The sequence below is a fragment of a genome, unplaced genomic scaffold (genome assembly GCF_019419815.1).
Source record: "Pyrus x bretschneideri cultivar Hongxiangsu unplaced genomic scaffold, Pyrus_bretschneideri_v1 Contig30, whole genome shotgun sequence".
Taxonomy (NCBI): Eukaryota; Viridiplantae; Streptophyta; class Magnoliopsida; order Rosales; family Rosaceae; genus Pyrus; species Pyrus x bretschneideri.
Window position 1 is genome coordinate 3,524,310 of NW_025999613.1, and position 20,027 is coordinate 3,544,336.

At 36.4% G+C, this 20,027-nt stretch overlaps 1 protein-coding gene and 1 pseudogene across 6 annotated transcripts; one reads left to right on the forward strand and one right to left on the reverse strand.

Moving 5' to 3' along the window:
- The first annotated feature begins 274 nt into the window (after window positions 1–274).
- Window positions 275–2,580, forward strand: LOC125479971 (annotated as a pseudogene).
- A 9,029-nt stretch (window positions 2,581–11,609) lies between these two features.
- On the reverse strand, window positions 11,610–19,539 carry LOC125479997 (probable 3-deoxy-D-manno-octulosonic acid transferase, mitochondrial). Of its 6 annotated transcripts, none has more exons than XR_007260410.1 (14): window positions 19,236–19,538; window positions 18,971–19,064; window positions 18,850–18,892; window positions 18,345–18,467; window positions 17,970–18,089; window positions 17,815–17,893; window positions 17,526–17,642; window positions 17,017–17,114; window positions 16,757–16,847; window positions 16,483–16,602; window positions 16,333–16,403; window positions 15,370–15,575; window positions 14,288–14,904; window positions 11,610–11,920 (listed from the first exon to the last, which is right to left on the reverse strand). XR_007260410.1 is itself a non-coding variant. In XM_048590183.1 (13 exons), the coding sequence occupies exons 1-12, from the start codon at window positions 19,432–19,434 to the stop codon at window positions 15,402–15,404; spliced, it is 1,329 nt and encodes a 442-aa protein (XP_048446140.1). In that variant the 5' UTR covers window positions 19,435–19,538; the 3' UTR covers window positions 13,978–14,925; window positions 15,370–15,401. The 6 variants fall into 6 exon arrangements, 3 of the variants coding, with proteins under 3 accessions (XP_048446140.1, XP_048446141.1, XP_048446139.1); XR_007260408.1 differs by having other exon boundaries at window positions 14,288–14,925; XR_007260409.1 differs by lacking the exon at window positions 11,610–11,920 and adding an exon at window positions 13,646–14,021 and having other exon boundaries at window positions 14,288–14,925.
- Between the last annotated feature and the right edge of the window lie 488 nt (window positions 19,540–20,027).

Genomic DNA, 20,027 nt, shown 5'->3' on the forward strand with positions numbered 1-20,027 from the left:
GGTTACAACAAAAATCTAACAAATGTAATATTCTAATGAAGAAATTTGTTGGTGCTCGCAGTAAAATGCTTATATGATTAACCGGTTTAGCTTTAATTGGATGAATTTTAAACAACTTGTTCAGTGAAATGGAGATATTACTTCAAGATACGTACAGTATTACATATTATTCAATGACATTAGGTTTTATAGAAAATTATTTAAGATTCTTTTCATGAAAAAGGACAAGTTTTCTCATATGCTAGTAGGTTGCTTGGATTTGTCACGTAACCAAAGCAGAAACTACATAACAGAAACACCGTCTTACTGGGATAACGTGCAAGGAAAAGAAAAGAAAACAAAAAAATTGAAATATAAATTCTCCCACTGACCAACACACAATTGAAAAAGATAAACAAAAAGATGGAGCACATCGAGGTGGTGGGTTTAACCACATGGGTGGTTTTGATATGGGTTACAACTGCAATATTATTATTGGTAAGCCATCTCCGACGGTGGCGTTGAGAGGATGTTGCCGGACAGCTTCCACCTGGGCCGAGACGGTGGCCTGTGGTGGGCAACATATTTCAACTGGGTCGGGGTCCACCCCACGAGTCATTAGCTGTGTCGGCTCGCAACCACGGCCCTATTATGACACTCTGGCTAGGATCCATGAGCACCATGGTGATCTTGTCGAGCCAAGTGGCCCGTGAAATGTTCAAGAACCACGATGTGGCCCTAGCCGGTCCAAAAATTTACGAGGCAATGAAGGGCGACTATGGCAACGAGGGCTCACTGATCACGGCCCAGTATGGCCCGCACTGGCGCATGTTGTGGCGCTTGTGCACGACAGAGTTTTTCGTGACAAGTCGTCTCGATGCCATGCGCGGTATTCGTGGACAGTATATCGATGGAATGCTCCAATTCATAATGGACGCCTCTAGTAGGACGTCGTCAGAAATTAGTGCCAGTACCGATGGCATTGATCTGGGCAGGTTCATTTTCTTGATGGCGTTTAATCTGATCGGGAACCTCATCTTTTCCAAAGATCTATTGGACCCAAAGTCGGAGAGAGGGGCTATGTTTTTTTACCATGCTGGTAAAGTTACGGAGTTGGCTGGGAAACCTAATATGGCAGATTTCTTTCCAATTTTGCGGTGGCTTGACCCGTAAGGCATTAGGAGAAACACCCAATTCCACGTGGAAAAGGCCTTTGAAATTGCAGGTGAGTTTATCAAAGAACAAATGGAGAGCACGGAGAATGGTGGATGTGATGGCATAGAGAAAGCGAAGGAATTTTTGGATGTGCTTTTGAAGTACCGTGGTGATGGAGTTGATGAGGCCTCTAGGTTCACTTCTCCAAGAACCATCAACGTCATTGTCTTTGTAAGTCCCTTTCTATGTGTGTATTGCAATTTGGAAGGGATGGATAATCGTGACTTGCTACTTGTTATCCCTTTTTTTTAATAAAAAAAATAAAATAAGAGTACTATAAGCAAAGTGGTACTAACCGATGCATCAATGCTATAACATGTTGATTAATTTATTATTAATATTATATACTAAGGGTAAATATGTTGTTCATGCATGTTACGTGTATGAAATAAATTAGTTATGTACATTACGTGACGGTGTTTCGGCACTATAATTTGTTCCTACACAGGTATGCGCTCATCAACAATAGTTGTTTTAATTAATGAGGAAGGATGATTCCAATTCAGAATCTCTTATTTTGAGGCTCAATTTCTGTGAAAATAATTTGATATTATTTCAGGAGATGTTCACTGCTGGAACTAACACAACTACAAGCACCTTAGAGTGGGCAATGGCTGAGCTTCTAACCAGCCCCAAAGCCCTAAAGAAAGCTCAAGCCGAGCTAAGAAGCACCATATCTCCAGGCAACAAGCTTCAAGAGAAAGACATTGAAAATCTCCCATACCTCAAAGCAGTCATCAAAGAAACCCTAAGACTCCACCCACCTCTCCCTTTCTTAGTTCCACACATGGCCATGGAGTCCTGCAAAATGCTAGGGCACCACATTCCGAAAGACACTCAAATTCTAGTGAATGCTTGGGCCATTGGACGTGACCCAAAGACATGGGAAGACCCTTTGCTTTACAAGCCGGAGAGGTTCTTGAAGCCCGACATGGTCGATTATAAAGGACACAATTTTGAGTTCATACCGTTTGGTTCTGGTCGTCGGATATGCCCTGCAGTGCCACTAGTCTCTAGGGTACTCCCTTTGGCTCTAGGGTCGCTCTTACACTCGTTTGATTGGGTTTTGCCGAGCGGGCTTAAACCAGAGAACATTGATATGACTGAAAGGATGGGAATAACACTGAGAAAATCTGTCCCTTTGAAGGTTATACCTATACCTTACAATGGGCATGTGGGATTCTAATGCACTTTTCATTTAGAAAGCCAAATAGGTCATTTGGAATAAGTTTGTTTGTTAAATAAGTTTATTAATACATGAGCATTATAATTAATGCAATAAGTAGGTGTGTATCAAATGTAATGCGATGATGTCGATCTATTTGGTGGTGTGACAAAAATGTATGCAGTGCTTGTATATAATGTGATGGCGATTTTTCTTTCTAAGTTGTTGCTTAGTCTGAATGATCACAAATGATAAAGCATTTGTGGATTTTCTTGCATATTCCAACACATCTCATCTCAGTCTTTGATTTTCTTACTCTGTACGCTCATTTCATACGGCCGCTGCCTAACAAAGGACCCAAAAATACCTATCGGTTTATTCTCTACCCCAAAACCAAAATGTCAAAAACACAAATTTACACCGCACCTTATTGCTCCTGCATTAGCGATAACGATCTCTTAGTTGCTGCCAAAGAGTCAGTCTTCCAAATTACTAAGAGAGCCTTGATGAAAAAGACTTGAACTTTCATTTAACCAAAAACCACTATAAACTATTATTTAGTAAAAAGCCCAACCCGCATAAAAATTGTTATTCCAAAATTGCCCTAACAACCCAAGCCCGTTAGCCAGAATGACAATTACAAAATTCAATCAGCCCCTCCACCGCCATTAATGATAGAACACCCACCATTTTCTACAAGCAGCAAGTAGAAAATTTGAATTCCAAAACCACAAATCCATTCCGCAAAACCTAATCTAACTAAATCCAATTTCAACTTCGATTCAAATTTTCAAACAAGAATCTACGCACAATGGCAGAAGAATCCGCAATCAAAATCTTAGAAAAATAACAAATTCTAGAGGAACAAGAGGTACTAAACTCACATCCTTGTTAAATTCTCACTTTGAAAATACAATAATGTGTATGTTTGCATGTTCGTGATTCCATAAACCTTTCAATTCTTCCTTAGAAAACACCACAAAACGATTAATTTTCTTTTTACTATAGTTTGATAACTAATTTTTTTTCGAAACTGAAATTCTGTGTGTTTCCTACTTTTCTCAAGTTTCATGTATAACTTTGGGACAGTTCAAGCAATATTGTGTTTTATTTTTGGTTCAAATCCACAATTAGTGTCAGTTACATTGTTCTAGATCGATAAGTGTTTATTTTGTTACATCTCATAAACATTGGGGGTTTTTTTTTTTTTTTTTTTATCAATTTCACAAAATAGTGCGAGTTATTATGCTTTATTCCATAAATATTGTTCGATTTTGCTCCCTTTCCATGTAATTAGTGTGGGATATTTCATGAATAGTGTGGTTTATATTGTTCTAGATCTAGAAACAGTCTTTATTTTGTTAGCTATCAATACAGATTATCATGCTGTAATTCTAGAAATATAGGTTTTTTGTTCTAGATTGAGAAATAGTGTGCTTTATGTTAATTCATGTTCATTAAAAGCGTGGAATATTTTGTTATTGTTCATGGACTAATGTTGAGTTTGCTCCCTTTTATAAACAATGTGGGTTGTTTTGGTTCAGTTTTACTCCCTTTCCATATAAGTAGTGTGGGATATTTCATAAACATTGTGGGTTATATTATTCTAGATCCAGAAACAATGTTTATTTTGTTATCTATCATAAATATTAGGATGTTGTTTTTTTATCAAGTTCACAAAATAATATGGGTTACTATGCTATAATTCCAGAAATACTATTGGTTTTTTGTTCTAGCTTGAGAAATAGTGGGCATTATGTTAATTCATGATCATAAAAAGTATGGGATATTTTGTTGTAGTTCATGGACTAATGTTGGTTTTGCTCCCTTTCATAAACAATATGGGTTGTTTTGGTTTGGTTTTGCTCCCATTGGATATTTCATAAACAGTGTGGGTTAAATATTGGGAATTGTTATTAGCACTCCAAAAATGTCATTCTACACTCCAAACTTTCTATATTAGGAAAGAAAAATACACTTGTGAGGAGTGTAGAATGAGATTTTTGGAGTGTTAATAACACTTCCCTAAATATTTTGCTCCCCTTCATAAATACTGTGAGTTTTTTCGTAGTCGTTACTAAAATAGTGTGAGTGACTTTGGTTCACTTTCAGAAAAATAGTGTTGGTTAGTTTGATATAATTCCACAAATAGAGTTCATTTTCTTACATTCCAAGCACATTGTGGGTTATTTTGGTTCATTTCATAAATAGTGTGAGTTTATTTAGCGTAGTTCCAGAAATAACATGTGTTATTTTGTTACAGTTCAAGAAATAGTGTCCTAACAATTTTTCATTGTTGCAGATGGAAAAAACAAAAACACTTAGAAGAGTACAACTAAGAAAAAAAAGAAGTTAAAAAGAAGGAATACCTCTAGTATAGATGCAACATGACAGGGTTTGCAGGTGCAATGTAAGTTAAAATTGGTACCAGGTGGAATACCCTAAAAAAAAAAAAAAAAAAAAAAAAAAAAAAACCTTAAAACCAACTGTATTGACTAGTCAACCATACTAGTCAACTGAGTATAGATTGTTAGAAGCCCACAAGCATATAAACCAAACAAACTTAAAAGGTTAAAACTTAATGAAGTGAACTTCAGTTAAGTTTTAGTCTTAGTACTTGAGTTAAGTTCACTTGGTTAAAAAAGTGACAATAGTAGCAAACCCTAAAATATTTAGCTCCAACAAAGGTGATAAAGGAAGCTTTGTAAAGTATTGAACATAAGGAAGTTTTTTGCTGGAAAAACCCACCTTTGGGTTAAAAAACCAAGGACTCTCCATTTAGTCCAATCCCCTAGTGTAAACAAAAGTTCATATAAAGACCACACAGGCTCAATTCCTAGATCCCTATCAATGGAGCAGCTTTACCATTGTGCAACTTTGCCTTACACGAGATGGATTCATTCGGTCTTCACAAAGTGGCAACTCCTCCTAAGCTCATCACCTTGTGGCACCGAGATCAACACGATCAGTGATATGATGATTATGATATGCTTATGAGATCTGGATTCATATGACTAGTCAAGTTCTCCAGTCAAACGTGTTGAAGAAGAACCTAACATGAATCCGAGAGGAGTAGTCTATAAAGGATATAAAACTGAAGGTTTAGACCAAGAACCTAATACAAAACCATGAATACAATGCAACACTAATATGCAGTGATTGGGTATTTGTGCATGAGATGCCTTTGTGCCTAGGGTTTTGGTTTGGAACCTTAAGGTAGCTCTAAACTAAATGCACCTTTTTTTCTTAAATGTGAATAACCTAGCCAAGAACAAATGAATCCTTGAAAACCCTTTTAATGGGAGAGATGGATGTTTCAGACATGTGTCACAAGCAAAGAGACCTTTCCAGATCAAGGGTGAGAGATCCATGCACGAGAAAAGGATTCAATTGGCCTATATGGGCTGTTTTAATTTGTGTGCCTAGACAACTGGACAACATAAGGAATTTCTGACTAGACAACTACACTAAACAAAAGGAATCTGGAAAAATAAGCTTAACATGTATATGCAAATGTATAATTCAAACCTTTTGTAGTGAAGATGGCTGGTGCTTTGACAAGTTCAATCCTAGTAGTAATTCCAGATCAGCATTGTACCCTAACTCTAAATTATGAGCATGTGTGGTAGCATTTACAAATTTTGACAAGGGAAGCCGAACAATAAACCTAGTACTTAATAGAAGTATGCAAGCCTATGCTACAAAAACGTCAAGATGTCGGTGACGAACTAGCAAAGATGCCATTTTGGAGTGGACTGATGACGTACATGGACAGGACCTTGATTACGTCAGAAAGGAAGAAGAAGTTTGACATGGACTTGGTCAAAATCATTTAATGCTAAAACCCCAAAAACCAAAAGTTCAAATTTGGACATCATGAACAAGGGGGATTTCCAGCGATGATGTTGTTCAAATCTTCGGATTGAACAACGAAGGAGTTAATTTGCCGAATATTGACAAATCGACCAAATTTGGCAAGGACAACCACCCCATCACCAAATACTTCAAAGATACAAAGATCGTAATATAGAAACATCTTACAGAGGCCTACGAGAAATCACTCCAAGACTGAACACCTGAGGGTGCGAAAGATACCACTGCAATTATATGCGCACACTGCATTCAGTCACTCCTGTTTACAAATTCTGGAACTTACATCACATAGAGTTTTTTGAAAATCTGTGGGAACTTGGAGGAGATAAATAATTACAACTTGGCAAAAGGAGTAAGAGACTATCTATTCAAGCTGCTTGACAAAGCACAAACAAAAAAAAGAAGAAGGGAGGAGAAGAATCGACAATAAGTGGCTGGACTTCTGTTTTGGTAAGTAATCAAAATAGTAGTATGAAAGAACATGAATTGTTTCTTACAAACTTCACAAGTAAGTAATCAAAATAGTAGTATGAAAGAACATGAATAGTTTCTTACAAACTTCACAAAACTAACTTCACTTCCTTAATTCATACAGTACTGGATATGTCTTCGCACAAATCTAGTGAAGATAATAGAAGGACGAGAAAACATGATTCTAGCAATCACAAGATGAAACACGAGCATGATACATAAAGCAATCAAGGATGTCCAAGTGAAAAAAAAAATCAAGGTAATCACCAATAATCAATATATTTCACTCTACATTGCACAAGTAATTAGACTTTACAGTTTTAGAAGTATTATTGTACTAGAAATCCAGAAATAGTTTCAGATTGCAGTTCTAGAAGTAGTCCATATTTATCAAACTTTGAACCTATTTTCCAACACAAAAATAATGACATTTAGCATATGAAATGCCAACTATCGAATATGATTGTGTCCAAATTAAAGATGTTATTCCTTCTAATCAACCACATCTAGAGCCTTTGAAGAACCAATGACAAAAAAAGAAAGCCAATAAAAGGAAGCAAGCAGATATTGAAGATAATGAATCAAACAAGGAAGATGAACCAAACAAAGAACACATACCACAAGAGGTACCAAACAATCTCCAAACAAAAAACTATCACATATGACCAATAACATCTATAAATAGTTAACTAATTCTATAAAAAAAATTGTTCATTAATTGTGTGTTGTGTTCACTTTCATAAAATGTTGTGGCTTATTCTGTTTCAGTTTCAAAAATAGTTTAAGTAATTTTGTTGTAGTTCTAGAATTAGTGTGGCTATTTCATAAATAGTGTTGGTTAATGTCATAAATTGTGTGGCTATTTCAAAAATAGTTTAAGTAATTTTGGTTCAGTCTAATAAATAGTGTTGGTTAATTTCATCTAGTTTCATAAAAAGTGTGCATTATTTTAATCCATTTTCAGAAATAGAGTGGGTTATATTAATGTAGTTCCAGAAACAATGTGGCTTAATTTAGTGAAGTTTCATAAATAGTATGGTCAACTTTCAGGAAAAATGTTGGACATTTTTATGCAAATTGACAATGTCTAATGTTACTATGTGCAGATTGATTATGAAGTTCCTTATGCTCAACAATAAGAACAATCTTCAAAGGGAAAATGGCAAAAAAACAAAAAAACAAAAAAAAAAAAGAAAAAAAAAAGCAAAGAAAACGAACCCTAAAACTGATAAATTGGAAGATGATTTTGAAGAGCAACATGAACAAAACAGAGGAGACACAACAGAACTTGATCAAAATGTGAACAATAATGGGCAACAAAATAATGCTGAAACTGATAAGTGGAGGATTATTTCGAAAAGCAAGACGAACCAAACAAAGAAGACACAACAGAGGTTGAACGAAATCTGAACAAGAACGGGCAGCAAATTGATGAACTTTAGAATCAACATAAATGAAGCCCAAACAAAATTTGACCAACTGTTCAGTGAAGAAATGATCAAGTTGGATGCCACCATCCAAAAACACATAATCGGCATGGATACAATTATAGTGAAGAGCTATTTGATGAGTTCAAGAATGCTAGGAGCATTGCAAAGAAAAGGTACCTAACCTTCAGTGAGATGATAACACATTAAACAGAGAGTGCTTGATATTTGGTCAAACAAATAAAATGCTTAACAATGAAATTGAAAAGCTTCTACAAAAAGTAGAGATTCAGTGGAAGGATAACAATGCACAGAATGCTGAAATGTTAAAGATGCATACAAAGAATAGCGTAAATTCTCTAAAAATCAATGATTATCTGAATGATTTAGAAGAAAGTCATTCAAATGTGGCTTAAATGGAACCCTCACCGATTTCATATTTGAATGTTTTTTACAATAACTTCCAAAAGACTTGAATGATAAGAAAGAACCCTCATCAATTCCAAATGTGGTTGAAATGAAAGTTAAAATGAAGACACCAACTGCAGAGGATGATAAAAAGGATGACAATAAAGGAAAACAATATGGCATTGAGGATGAGAACAATCATTTGGAATGTACGTACAAGGGATGACTGGAAACAAATGCTTGATCCAGGATTCGACTATGGCCTACTAAAAAAAAGAAAATAAAATACAAGTTTGCTGTAAGTGACAGTGAAAGTCATTTGATCATGCCATCATAAGAAACAACTTTGGACCTTGTCATTGAAAAAGAAAAGGAGAAGCCTAAAGGTGAATCACCTATGAAGACTATTGTTACAAAAACAAAAGTTGAAGCCACACAAGTTGAATTACCTGCCAAGACTGAGGTGGAATCCCATTTGAAGAATATAGTTGCAAAAACAAAAGTACTTATATCTTGGAGCGCTACCATGGTTTGGACCAAGATTGTTCACCCGTCGGATAGGCCTTCAATACAAGCTAGTGGTGGAGGAGGACAAGTGTGGAGTTGTCACACAATGCTTTGCTAGTGATCTTTGGTTTTAGCTCATCAGAGCGGACTTGATCATGACTGTTTGCATCCTGAACTCGTTGAAACCCTTAGGTTAACTGTTGACTTGATCATGACTGTTTGCATCCTGAACTCGTTGGTCATTGCAGCATGTTGTATGTCATTTTATATGAGTTCAAGGGAAGAACTTAAAAATTCAAAGAAAAGTCCAGCTGTGCTATGAGTGGTAAAACGAGAATAATGTCTTCCACATAATACAAGATTTAGTTTCACAAAATTCTTCAAAAAGCTGACTTCCGTATCTTTGCCATGATGTATGGACGAAACCCAGTTTGCTTTGAACAGGTCCAGATTAATCTGGGAAGTTGCTTGTGCTGCTGAGACACATTGCTTGTGCTAGCTTTCTGTTCAGTTTTTTGTGTGCTAGATTTGAGATCATTCTTTCTTCTAGAAAAATCTAAAAAAATAAGAACACGTGACTTGGAAAAATTGGTAAGGCCTTGAAATCTTCGTTTTCCCATAGCTGCTCAGTTCTGACGGCAATGAAGCTTCGATTATCTTCGTACGCAAAAATGAAAATATTGGATTTGCAAAAATTTTGGTACAGTGATCTTAAGCATCTTAGCTTTCATATCCAACTCGACTTGTATCAAAATTCATCTAGGAAGTCAATTTTTCGTTGAAAATCATTTAAGTGTGCAAATTGGGCTTTAGGCACGATTACATTGCATCTAGAGTTTTGCATGATGACTTAACCCAATATGAGTGTTGATGGACTCGAACTAAGTCACATGTAGACTTTAGATGAGAAGTCTATGAGTCGAACTTATGAAGAGGTGTTGGTCCGCACGAAACCAAACCTGCCTTTACTTCCTGATGCACATGGAACGAAACCTGCCTTTGCTTTCGTGTTGGTCCGCTTGAAATATGCCATCTTGACCTTCAAAATGTCCAAAACATAAAAAAACGTCAATCTAGGAAAGTTGTGGGCTGTGCCTTCTTTTGAAAATCAAACCACGGGTGTCGTTCTAAGAAAGAATGGTATGAACCATCCTTGACGAATAGCCTATGATGAGGTGTTAGGGAGATGACTTTTCCATGGATGTGTCTACGCATTGATAGTGGTGTAAGGGCCTTTGTTAGGCACAAAGAGAATATGTGTCCTGTAGAGAATAATAGACTTAGAGATAAGTCAGAAAAAAAGGAAAGAGATAGATTGATTGGCCCTAGAGATTGAGATGGATGTCGATGTCCTCCTAATAAATACTCAGGCTAGTATATTTATAGGGATCTTGCGAGTTCTTGTAGGAAAAGTGATCTTTATCAAATTGGGAGACTATCTAGGAGGAAATCTAGGATTAGATACCCAATCTTCCTAGAATTATGATTACATTGTCTAATCTCAAAGATAGCCTAATTTGACTTTAATTAGGGTTTTCTTACTTGGAAGACAAGTAATATCTTTAGTAGGCCTAAGCCTATCCCACGAGACTACATTCCATGGGCTTCGGGCATTCCGATCATTCTTTCCAAGTGCACAGGCCTAGGAATCATGTTCCCACAATATCAAACTAGCCCTAAAATTCATAGCCAAACCTTCACTCTTCTAGTATCCAACAGTGAATGGTGTTTGGATATTAGAATAGTGAGTGTTGTTCGCTAGAGATGGAAGGTTGGGCAATGAGGGAGAGGAAGGGTGTTTGGATATATATTAGAGTAGTGAATCTTTGGCAACTAGTTTAAGTTAAGTTGTTTGTGAGTTAAAAGGACACATGTCGTTTTATAATTGTTCCACATAACAAAGTTAGTATATTGGGTACGCCTGGTGAGTACCAAGTATTGTCCCTTTAAAATTTGTCATTTCAATCCACTCTTCAACCAACTCTTCAAATTTCATCTTTTACGTTAGAATATTACTTTATCTTATATTGTGAGGCCCAAATTTTATTTTCAAACACTTTACCAAACAATAATTTTGAATAAAGTATATTGCGGGACACAATTTGCTACCATGAAGAAGATTACAAAGTCAGTTACTAATTCTTTAATTTGTTAATTGGGTTGCTACTACCGCCATTAGAGATATGTTTTTTAACGTGGCATAGCAAATTTAACTTTGCTACCGAATTGTTACCTCTCTTACATATGCTCTAAGCTCTTACTTATCCATATGTACTTATCAACCGTTGAAAAATGTCAGTAAGATTTATTTTTAAATAGAAAAACATTCTATGGATATTTGGATATCGAAATTTGAATTCTACTAAATGGTTACTAAACATGTTTATCGATAGGATAAATTCTCTCTTGCAACTAACGCATAGTTTCAATGGTGATATATTATCTAATAAATAATTGTTACATGTTCAAAACTTATTCAAACCACTTAATAAATATTTACTATGTAGTGTCACTGATTGCATGAGAGTACCTGTCTACCAATATGAACAAAGAAATAAACGACATTGGATAAAGAAGTAAATGACATTGGATGAAGAAGTAAAAAAGAAAAAGCAGATCCAAAGCTTAAGTTGCATCATCATCGTCATCATGGATCATCGTATATACTACAACATTCTCTTTACACTGCATATCTTTTTCTAGAACATTCTCTTTAAACTACTATTTTTTCTTTGTTCTTTTAGTTCGGGCTTTTATTTTGTTTAGTAGAAAATTCAGATTAAAAAGTACGTGATGACTGATAACTTCTATGGTAGAGCACTTATAATTTCGAATCAAGGGTTCAATTTCGCATTCCTCTTGACCTCATTTGGACCTGAAACAAAGAGGGTTGTGATTTTAACACCACATTTAGCCATATGCCCTCCAAATTAAAATGAAAAAACAATATCCTTATTTTTTCACAGAGAGAGAGAGAGAGAGAGAGAGAGAGAGAGAGAGAGAGAGAGAGAGGCCTACAGAAGTCAAGCTTCCATGTCCCAATTGATGGAAAATTAGACGGAACAAGGAAAAGACATTACTCTCTGTAAGTTTGCATAATGACCATGTTCCTTTCTATTTGGTACAAATAAGGACAAGGATTTATATGGCAATGATACACCGTCACAATAGCGTCCCATGCTAATAATACAATGTTATGTATTAATATTTCTTCACGTATTCTTGTATCATTGACACAAGACGCGACCATGACGATGTACCTGTAGCATACAAGTTGCTCTTCCAAAATACAGAATGTGTTCTTTGTCAACTGTCTCAGGGTTGATAGGGACATTATCAGTTTAATTGTTGCTTGCTTGTTTATTGCCCATAGTTTTGAAGCAATAAGAGTTTGGACCAAACCAACAAATTAAATTTAGACTAACCTGGATATGGTAATCAAAAAGCAGATTAGATAAAGGTACTAAATTAAGGCCTAATCTGTAATTCTTTCAGGTTCTTCTTGATGAAAAGCTGCCTAAAAGTTGTTGATCCATGAAATCAAGTACTCATTATATCGCAAGTGGCCATTTACCACAGTGGTAAAAAGGAGTTGAGCCCTTGCATGATGGTATGGGTCGAACCCTATCAGTGGCTTATCTAATATCTAATCTAACAAAATCTATCATTTGATTAAAAAAAAAAAAAAAAAAGAAAGTACTCATTATATCCACCTTTTAACTTTCCAAACTATTTATGCTTTGCACATGTTTGGATCTCTAATGGAAGGAAAAGAAATTTGGTAAGACTTCCCTGCCAAGTAGTAAGTTGAGTATGAGAACCGTTGTTCAGTTAAAACATATCATGTACGACAATCTTTTAGTTATAACTAGAATTTTGTAGGCAACACAAATTTTTAAATGAACGTTACTTATCTCTCAACTTGTCACGTAACATGGAAGCAAAAAAAAAAAATTGTTCAAGAGCATCAAATTTAGGCCACCTTCAGTTCCTAGAATTGATCGGATAACATGCCAAATTCAAAGTATGTTGAAGTAAGAATCGAAGGCCTACTCTAAATTTGTCCATATTGAAGGGAGACTATGTATTAGTTATAAGATGTTGATACAGTGATTAATCCATCTGGCTTCTTTAACTAGACATAATGTAGTAGTTGACTTTCATTTCTTATTTCCAACATATTTTGAATCTAGTGAGCTATTAAATCCAATCCTAAACACCAACGTTGCCGTTATGGTGCATTTGAACGAGGGACTTTAAAATCCATGGAACTTAGCCCAACTTTATTCGGAATGCACCACAGAAATTAGATAGAGGACTCGAAAATAACTAACCGTGACACATTTGAGTGCAATGTGTCATTTGAAAGTATTTGTTTAGTGTTTTGTAGTGCATTTATAATGTTTTAGTAATAACTTTGTAGGGTTTGTATAGTTCACTGGTATTGTTCTCCTAATACATTTTTAACAATCGAGTTTAAAGTTTCTTGAGACCTTGAAAGTTCCTCGTCCAAACATAGGGTTTAGAGAATATCCCCTTTGCTAGTTTGTTTCTAAATAACCATAACAAAGCCTAAATAACCTAGAGCAAACAGCATGAATTCATGAAAGAAAAATATTTAACTCTTTAAATTCTCTACAACTTGTCATACATCGTTCTACTATAAAACACCGGCACCCAAACCCCCGGGTTGCCACCCCAAAAGAGGACATGTCACATATGCAAAAGCATGAAAAATTTGACAATACAACAGAGACTCCTACATACGTATGTGGTATGAAGAATATGTTCACCCACCAATGCATGTGATGCGTGCATGGGAATAGGAGAGGAGAGAATCCTCCTCTGTGAGTGCCCATGAAAATAAGATCATGGTCCCAAGGACTCCCCGACCGACACATGCTAGCCAGAATTCTGTCCTAATCTTAAGGATTCAATTTCATCCAAATGCAGAGATCCCTTGCATTTCAAGTTCTCTACAATTGAGTCACCAAAAAATGGTAAAGAAGTACTACAATTCTGCCAACTGCTTGCCATATTAGCAAAAATTGTTATGGACAAAGAAGTTAGGATGTGATAACGTCAATCATATCAAGTTATCAGGGTTTCACTTTTATCCCAGTAAAAAACTAAGCAAAGGTGGTAATGCAGGAAATCTAACAACAGAAAATCCAAATCACTCGACATGTTTCACTCGATATTATCTTTATATCATGCAATTAGCAGTTATAAGATACTTTACCTTATTGTGTTTTCCCTTAGGCCTTTGCACGGTAAATGAATAAATTGTTGAAGCAAAAACCGGAAAGCCCCAAGAATAAATACCCATGTCCACCTTGAACAACCCATATCAAGAAAGTCTGAGTTGTCACTTCACATTGATATGGCTCCTCCCATGTAGCAATATTCTAGACAAGGCATGATCTGCAACATTGGAAGCTGAAAAAGAATGGTTGCATGTGAAGCTGAGGCTTGCCGGAGTTGGTGAAAAGAAGCTACCCTGGGATGCCCCTCCTGGTCACTTGGCTGTAGTAGTAGGGGAAGCTAGATGAAGGTTTGTTGAAAGAGTGGATTTCCTGAATCACCCGGTTCTACAGCAGCTGCTAGACCAAGAATACGAAGAGTACGGTCATGGTAGCTCTGGCCCTTCAGCTATGCCATGTGACGAGTTTCTCTTTGAAAATAAACTTCACTCTCTTGGAGTTGGAACGAGCAGCCATCAATTCTCTTGCCCCTTCATGGCTTTCTGAGAAGTTCATCACGCTGCATAGAGATTATTGTAGCAGTGGTGGAAGCAGCAGCAACAGTTATCTGCGATTGCTATTATTTCTATTTTCCTAGAAATACCATTATGCCAAGCTAGCAGTAGACAGAAAGGTGCTGAATCAAAGAAGTGCATTAAGCATTTAAAAGACTGTTGCTGAAAATATATACATTATACTGGTGTTTTCATTTATTTACAGGTGAAGATGCAATCTCTTGTGTATAGGGAATAAGCAGTATGAGGTTTAACATTTATCCTTGCAAAGTATCTGTATCTTGTACAGAAATTAGACATCAAGGCACATCATAGGATTTAATAAAAGAAAACATATTGTTGCCAAAGCGCTTTTTCACCTTTCTCGAAGGGTAGAAGTTAGTTTAAATACTATACCCGATGATAGTAATTACAAACAACACGACGCTCAAAATCAGCTGTCGTTTGGAAGAATACATTTTAGATACAGCAATACCCAGGTTAACTAAATTACTAATCTAGGACATGCTAATTGACTATAAGCATAAAATACTCTGATGCTAAGGGGAGTGGTAACTTTACCCTACATTTCTGTTGTTGTATGATGATCTTTTACTTTTTAGCTCAAAGCTCGTTGGAGAATCTGAATATCTAATAGATTCCAAACGTTTTGAACCACACCACTTGATAGGGTATGATACACTTGTTTTGCTGCAGCACAATGTGCTTCTAGAACTTTGACATCACCAAACAGCTTTCTAAGAGCTTCTTCAAGTTCTAATTTTCCCCCAACCTGCAAGACCATTAACATAAAAAGCTGCAGAAATTACACAGATTTTTATTTTTTATTTTCTTATAAGCAGACAGAACAAATATTAATGAAATCACAGGTTCAGGTAGTTATTCCTAAGTAGAAATTATCCACAATCCAGACAGCCAGTACTACCGTGCAAAGGCCGTCTTCCCACCCAAAAGCAGGCTTGGTGCAGATGTTATGACTTATTTACAGAGACTAAAAGTAGCAACTAAAGCAACAAATGAAGCTAACACGTGTACATACATATGATTAAACTGAACGAAGCCCATTCTACCCACGCAGTACTAGATCACCTATTCGACATGTCTGCCTAAAAGCTTCGCCCAAACAGCTGAACAGAGAGTACAGGTTACACGTAACATTTAATGAATTTCCTATCTACATCCGATATTTCGATTCAAGTCTACTGAATAAAAAGGTAGATTTCTGATGTAAAAGAAAATTAAAACCAGAAAAGGATAAATAAAGAGTAATGCTATTCACGAATCACACACCCCTTTTTACTTCTCACATCTTGTTAATTTTGGTTCATTGATCTTCTTCAGTTCATTCGATCCAACGGCCGGAAATTGAGGAGGGGTGTGTGAGAGGTAAGAATAGGTGTGTGGATAGCACCACCCTATATAAATCACTATATATTGAGTCAAATTTCTGAAAAACCAACATAATTTGGAGGTATGAAGAGTCTCAACAAGTGATACTTTGAAGGACAAAGGATAGAGATTCTTCACACCTGCAGAACTGACAGAGGATTTAACCGTTGCATTTCCAGTACCATGATTGAAAAATGCCCGATGTAAGGACCTGATAAATGAAAATAGAAAAGCAGCTATCAATGGTATGTTAAGAACCAATAAATGCTGATCTGGTAGCAGCTACTCACCAGTCAAAGTTGCACAGCCTGCTGCAGCAGCTTCTGATATGTTATGGCCAGAAAGGCTAGGAAAGAAGGAACCTCCAATTACAGCTACAGGGGATAACTTATAAAGGTGTTTCAATTCACCTATAAATCAAGCAAAGAGAAAAAACATATAATGAAGTTAGGGAGAATGCTTTTGTGGAGCCACTGTACAAGGGGTAAACTATGAGAGTATGATTTCTGCGCAAGATTTGTCTAATAAGAATCATGTAGGGAAAAGATTTCAAAATATGCTAACCTAATGTGTCCACCACATATATACTTGTGTCTCCTAAGAGTTTATCACGTTGAGACCTCAACCCTACACCATGCCCTTCTTTCCACAATTTCTGCACTATTTAAGGCAATGTCATGAAATGAAACTAATAAATGTAATGTTCAATCATTCTCTTTTTTCAGGTAGTAAATCTCAATATAGTTTTGTGCCTTAAGAAAAATCAATCATATAGATACCATTTTTTTCTGTTAAACATCAATAAAATTGAATGCATGGCATACTTGAGCAATCTCTTTTCCATGATGTGGATGTCGAGGCACAATAATAGTTAACAAGTCAGGGTACTCTTGTCGCAGCACTTTGTGAATGCCAAGTATTACTGCATATAGTATTTGTGAGCTTTTCAACAGACAGAAATAATCTAGCAAAAGAATATTCTGATAAATGAATGCAAAAACATTTTTGACAATTCTTTAGATGAATGTCGCTACTTTAAGAAAAAATAATGGGTTAAGAAATGGAAGGTGAAATGAACAAAGCAAAACAAAAAGAAAAAAAAAAAACACACTAGTTTCTAGTTGAAAATGACATTGCAACACCAGTCTAGCACTAGCATTCACGTAATAAAATCATCGAGCACTTGTATGAAACTTTCAGAAACCAACGACTGCCAGTAATGAGGCAGCATGACATTGTATGATTCAGGTCAGGTCTCTAATAAAACTCTACATGTACATGACACAATATATGCAGTCCAGAACTTAAGGATAAGTAAGTAGCAAGAAGTAACCTTCTTCTTCCCCCTTATGTATGGAAGAAGCCATCCAAACCTTCCTGTGGGCACAGTGTACTTTTAAATCTTCCATGCTTTTGATCTCTCCCTCAGAAATGTCAAATTCTCCAACCACTGAACATTACAAGAAAAAATAAATAAATTCTAGGATTACGATAGATTATCACCTTCTTCAAGAGTTTCTATAATTTATAGTTATGAAACGATACCAGATTCAAAACACAACATTTAGACTTTCCAATTGACTTCCAAAAGGATATATACAAGTTTTCATTGTGAGACATACCATACTTCAAGTCACCAGAAAAGTTGATCACAAAAGGTGGGGCATGCAGCAGCTGAAAGTGGATGGCCTGCATATTGCTCTATGGCGTGCAAGAAAAAGAGTGAGAAGACAATTGAAGACACAGATTACTCAATGCAATCTGTAGTGGTACTTACCAATGGGGAGATCAATGAAAACTTTGATAGCATCAATGAAATAAGAGGAAGAAGCGCTGGTCCTGACCAACGTTTAAAGGATTTAGTAGATACTCGAGCATTTAACAATGCCAGCATGATCTGAAAAAATATGAATCATATAAATGATCTAAAACCAACTGCACTTTACGTATTCAAGTTATAGGTAGCCAAGCTAAGCAATAATTTGGATGCAAATAAAATTAAACGATGGAAAATATTTTCTCATTTAGAGTAAACCTAAAAAAATAACTGAGCTACGCTTCTAAGTACTAATTGGGTGTTATTACCATCATTATCATTCAAAAAATACACTCACATAATTTAGTATATTCACAACAGGATAAGATAACTTACACCCTTTTCTGAAGCAGCCATAATTAAATTTGGCCATAGTTCACTCTCCATAAGCACAATCACATTTGGCTTCCAGTAACCAAGGAATGAGTCCACAGCAGAAGGTGTATCAACCGGCGCAAACTTGATCAATAGAAAGTTGAGTGTGACACAATCAGAAATATGCTATCGTTACTTTCAGTTAAGACATAGAGAACAATAGTAATATTCATCGTCACCATAAGGACACCGATAGATGAAACCAAGCATTGTTTCCAAATTCCCATCTATTACATAAGCTAGTAACATATCTATCTCTATACTCTATACAACATATAAATGTATTCAATTTGTTAACCATTCCAGCTGCACTGTATTAAAATTGTAGGTAGAAATTAGGCGTTATGACCCCGAATATAGTGTTACATCTAATGATTGAATTGATCAGAAAAATCTATCGAATTTTTGAATGCTGCGAAAGTCACGAATTTCGCAAAATACAAACATATATTTATTAAAAGAGTACCTGATGTAAGACACCAGTTGGAAGACGTTTCTCTATTACTCCACTGCAAATGTAGCGAAATGAAAAATTATAAATAAATTCAGAATTACACGTTAAATGGGGAGATGAGTTTTGTTCTTACAACGCAGATGACGTCGTAGTGGTCATCAGAATAGTTAAATCAGGCCTCCGCTGAATGCATTGCTTGATCACCGGAATCGCAGCCATTCCTTCACCTGGGTCCAGTTTTTAATTACGCCACAATAATTAATCACAATTAAAGATTGATTAAGCTCAATATCTCTATATTATTTTCCCTCCACTTTCCCGGTAACCAAACAGGGGGAACGGAGATGAAATTAACTGAAGGAATGACATAGATTGGATTGGATAGGATGGGAGGAAACCTAATGAGACGGCGTGGAACCAGATGAGTGGGCCTTCGGGGCGAGGGAGGGAAGGTCGGCCCAGACGCTCACGCCATCGGAGTGGGTGCTCGAGGCCTCGGAGTTTCCGCCAGTGGAGGTGAAGGTACAGCAATGGTGATAGACCATGGGTCAGCGCTCTGTAAACATTGTAGACTGCCTTGCTCTTCTTTGCCGCCATTTCTCTTCTGTAATTTTCTTTCACTGAGCAGAATTGCAGAGTACATACGGACTTGGTTCGTGGGCCAGACCCAGAAGTTTTTCGTTTTGGGGCAGCACTTTGTGATTGGGCCCGTATAAAATCTTCTGCACAAAGCTAGCCGAACACCATTACATTGTTAAGAACGCGATTTCTAAGGTGCGGACAGAGATTTGCGGACAGTGCCTGCGGATAGAATGTGGACTGTAGGATTAAATTTGAACGGTTGAAAATGAATCCATCAGAAAGGGCTTAGTGTAAAACCGGGTTAAAAAAGATCTGTGAGTTAATGAAAACGGTATCTGCAAGAATTCAAAAAATTAGGGAACTAAACTCTCCCCCTCCCTCCCCACGACAACAACAGTTGAAACCAGAAGCAACAGTTGAAACCTTAAAATTTTCTTCTCCTCGCAAAAATCTCCTTCTCATCCCAACATCGTGCTCATTCAAAACCTTGGTAGTGTTCGAAAAGTTTGTTGCCGTTTGAAACCTAGTTGGAGTATTGTTGTGATTCTTGTCTCTAGGCTCAGTGCACTTCGACATTCAAACATCTTTGGTTTGAGGGTTAGCAGTTG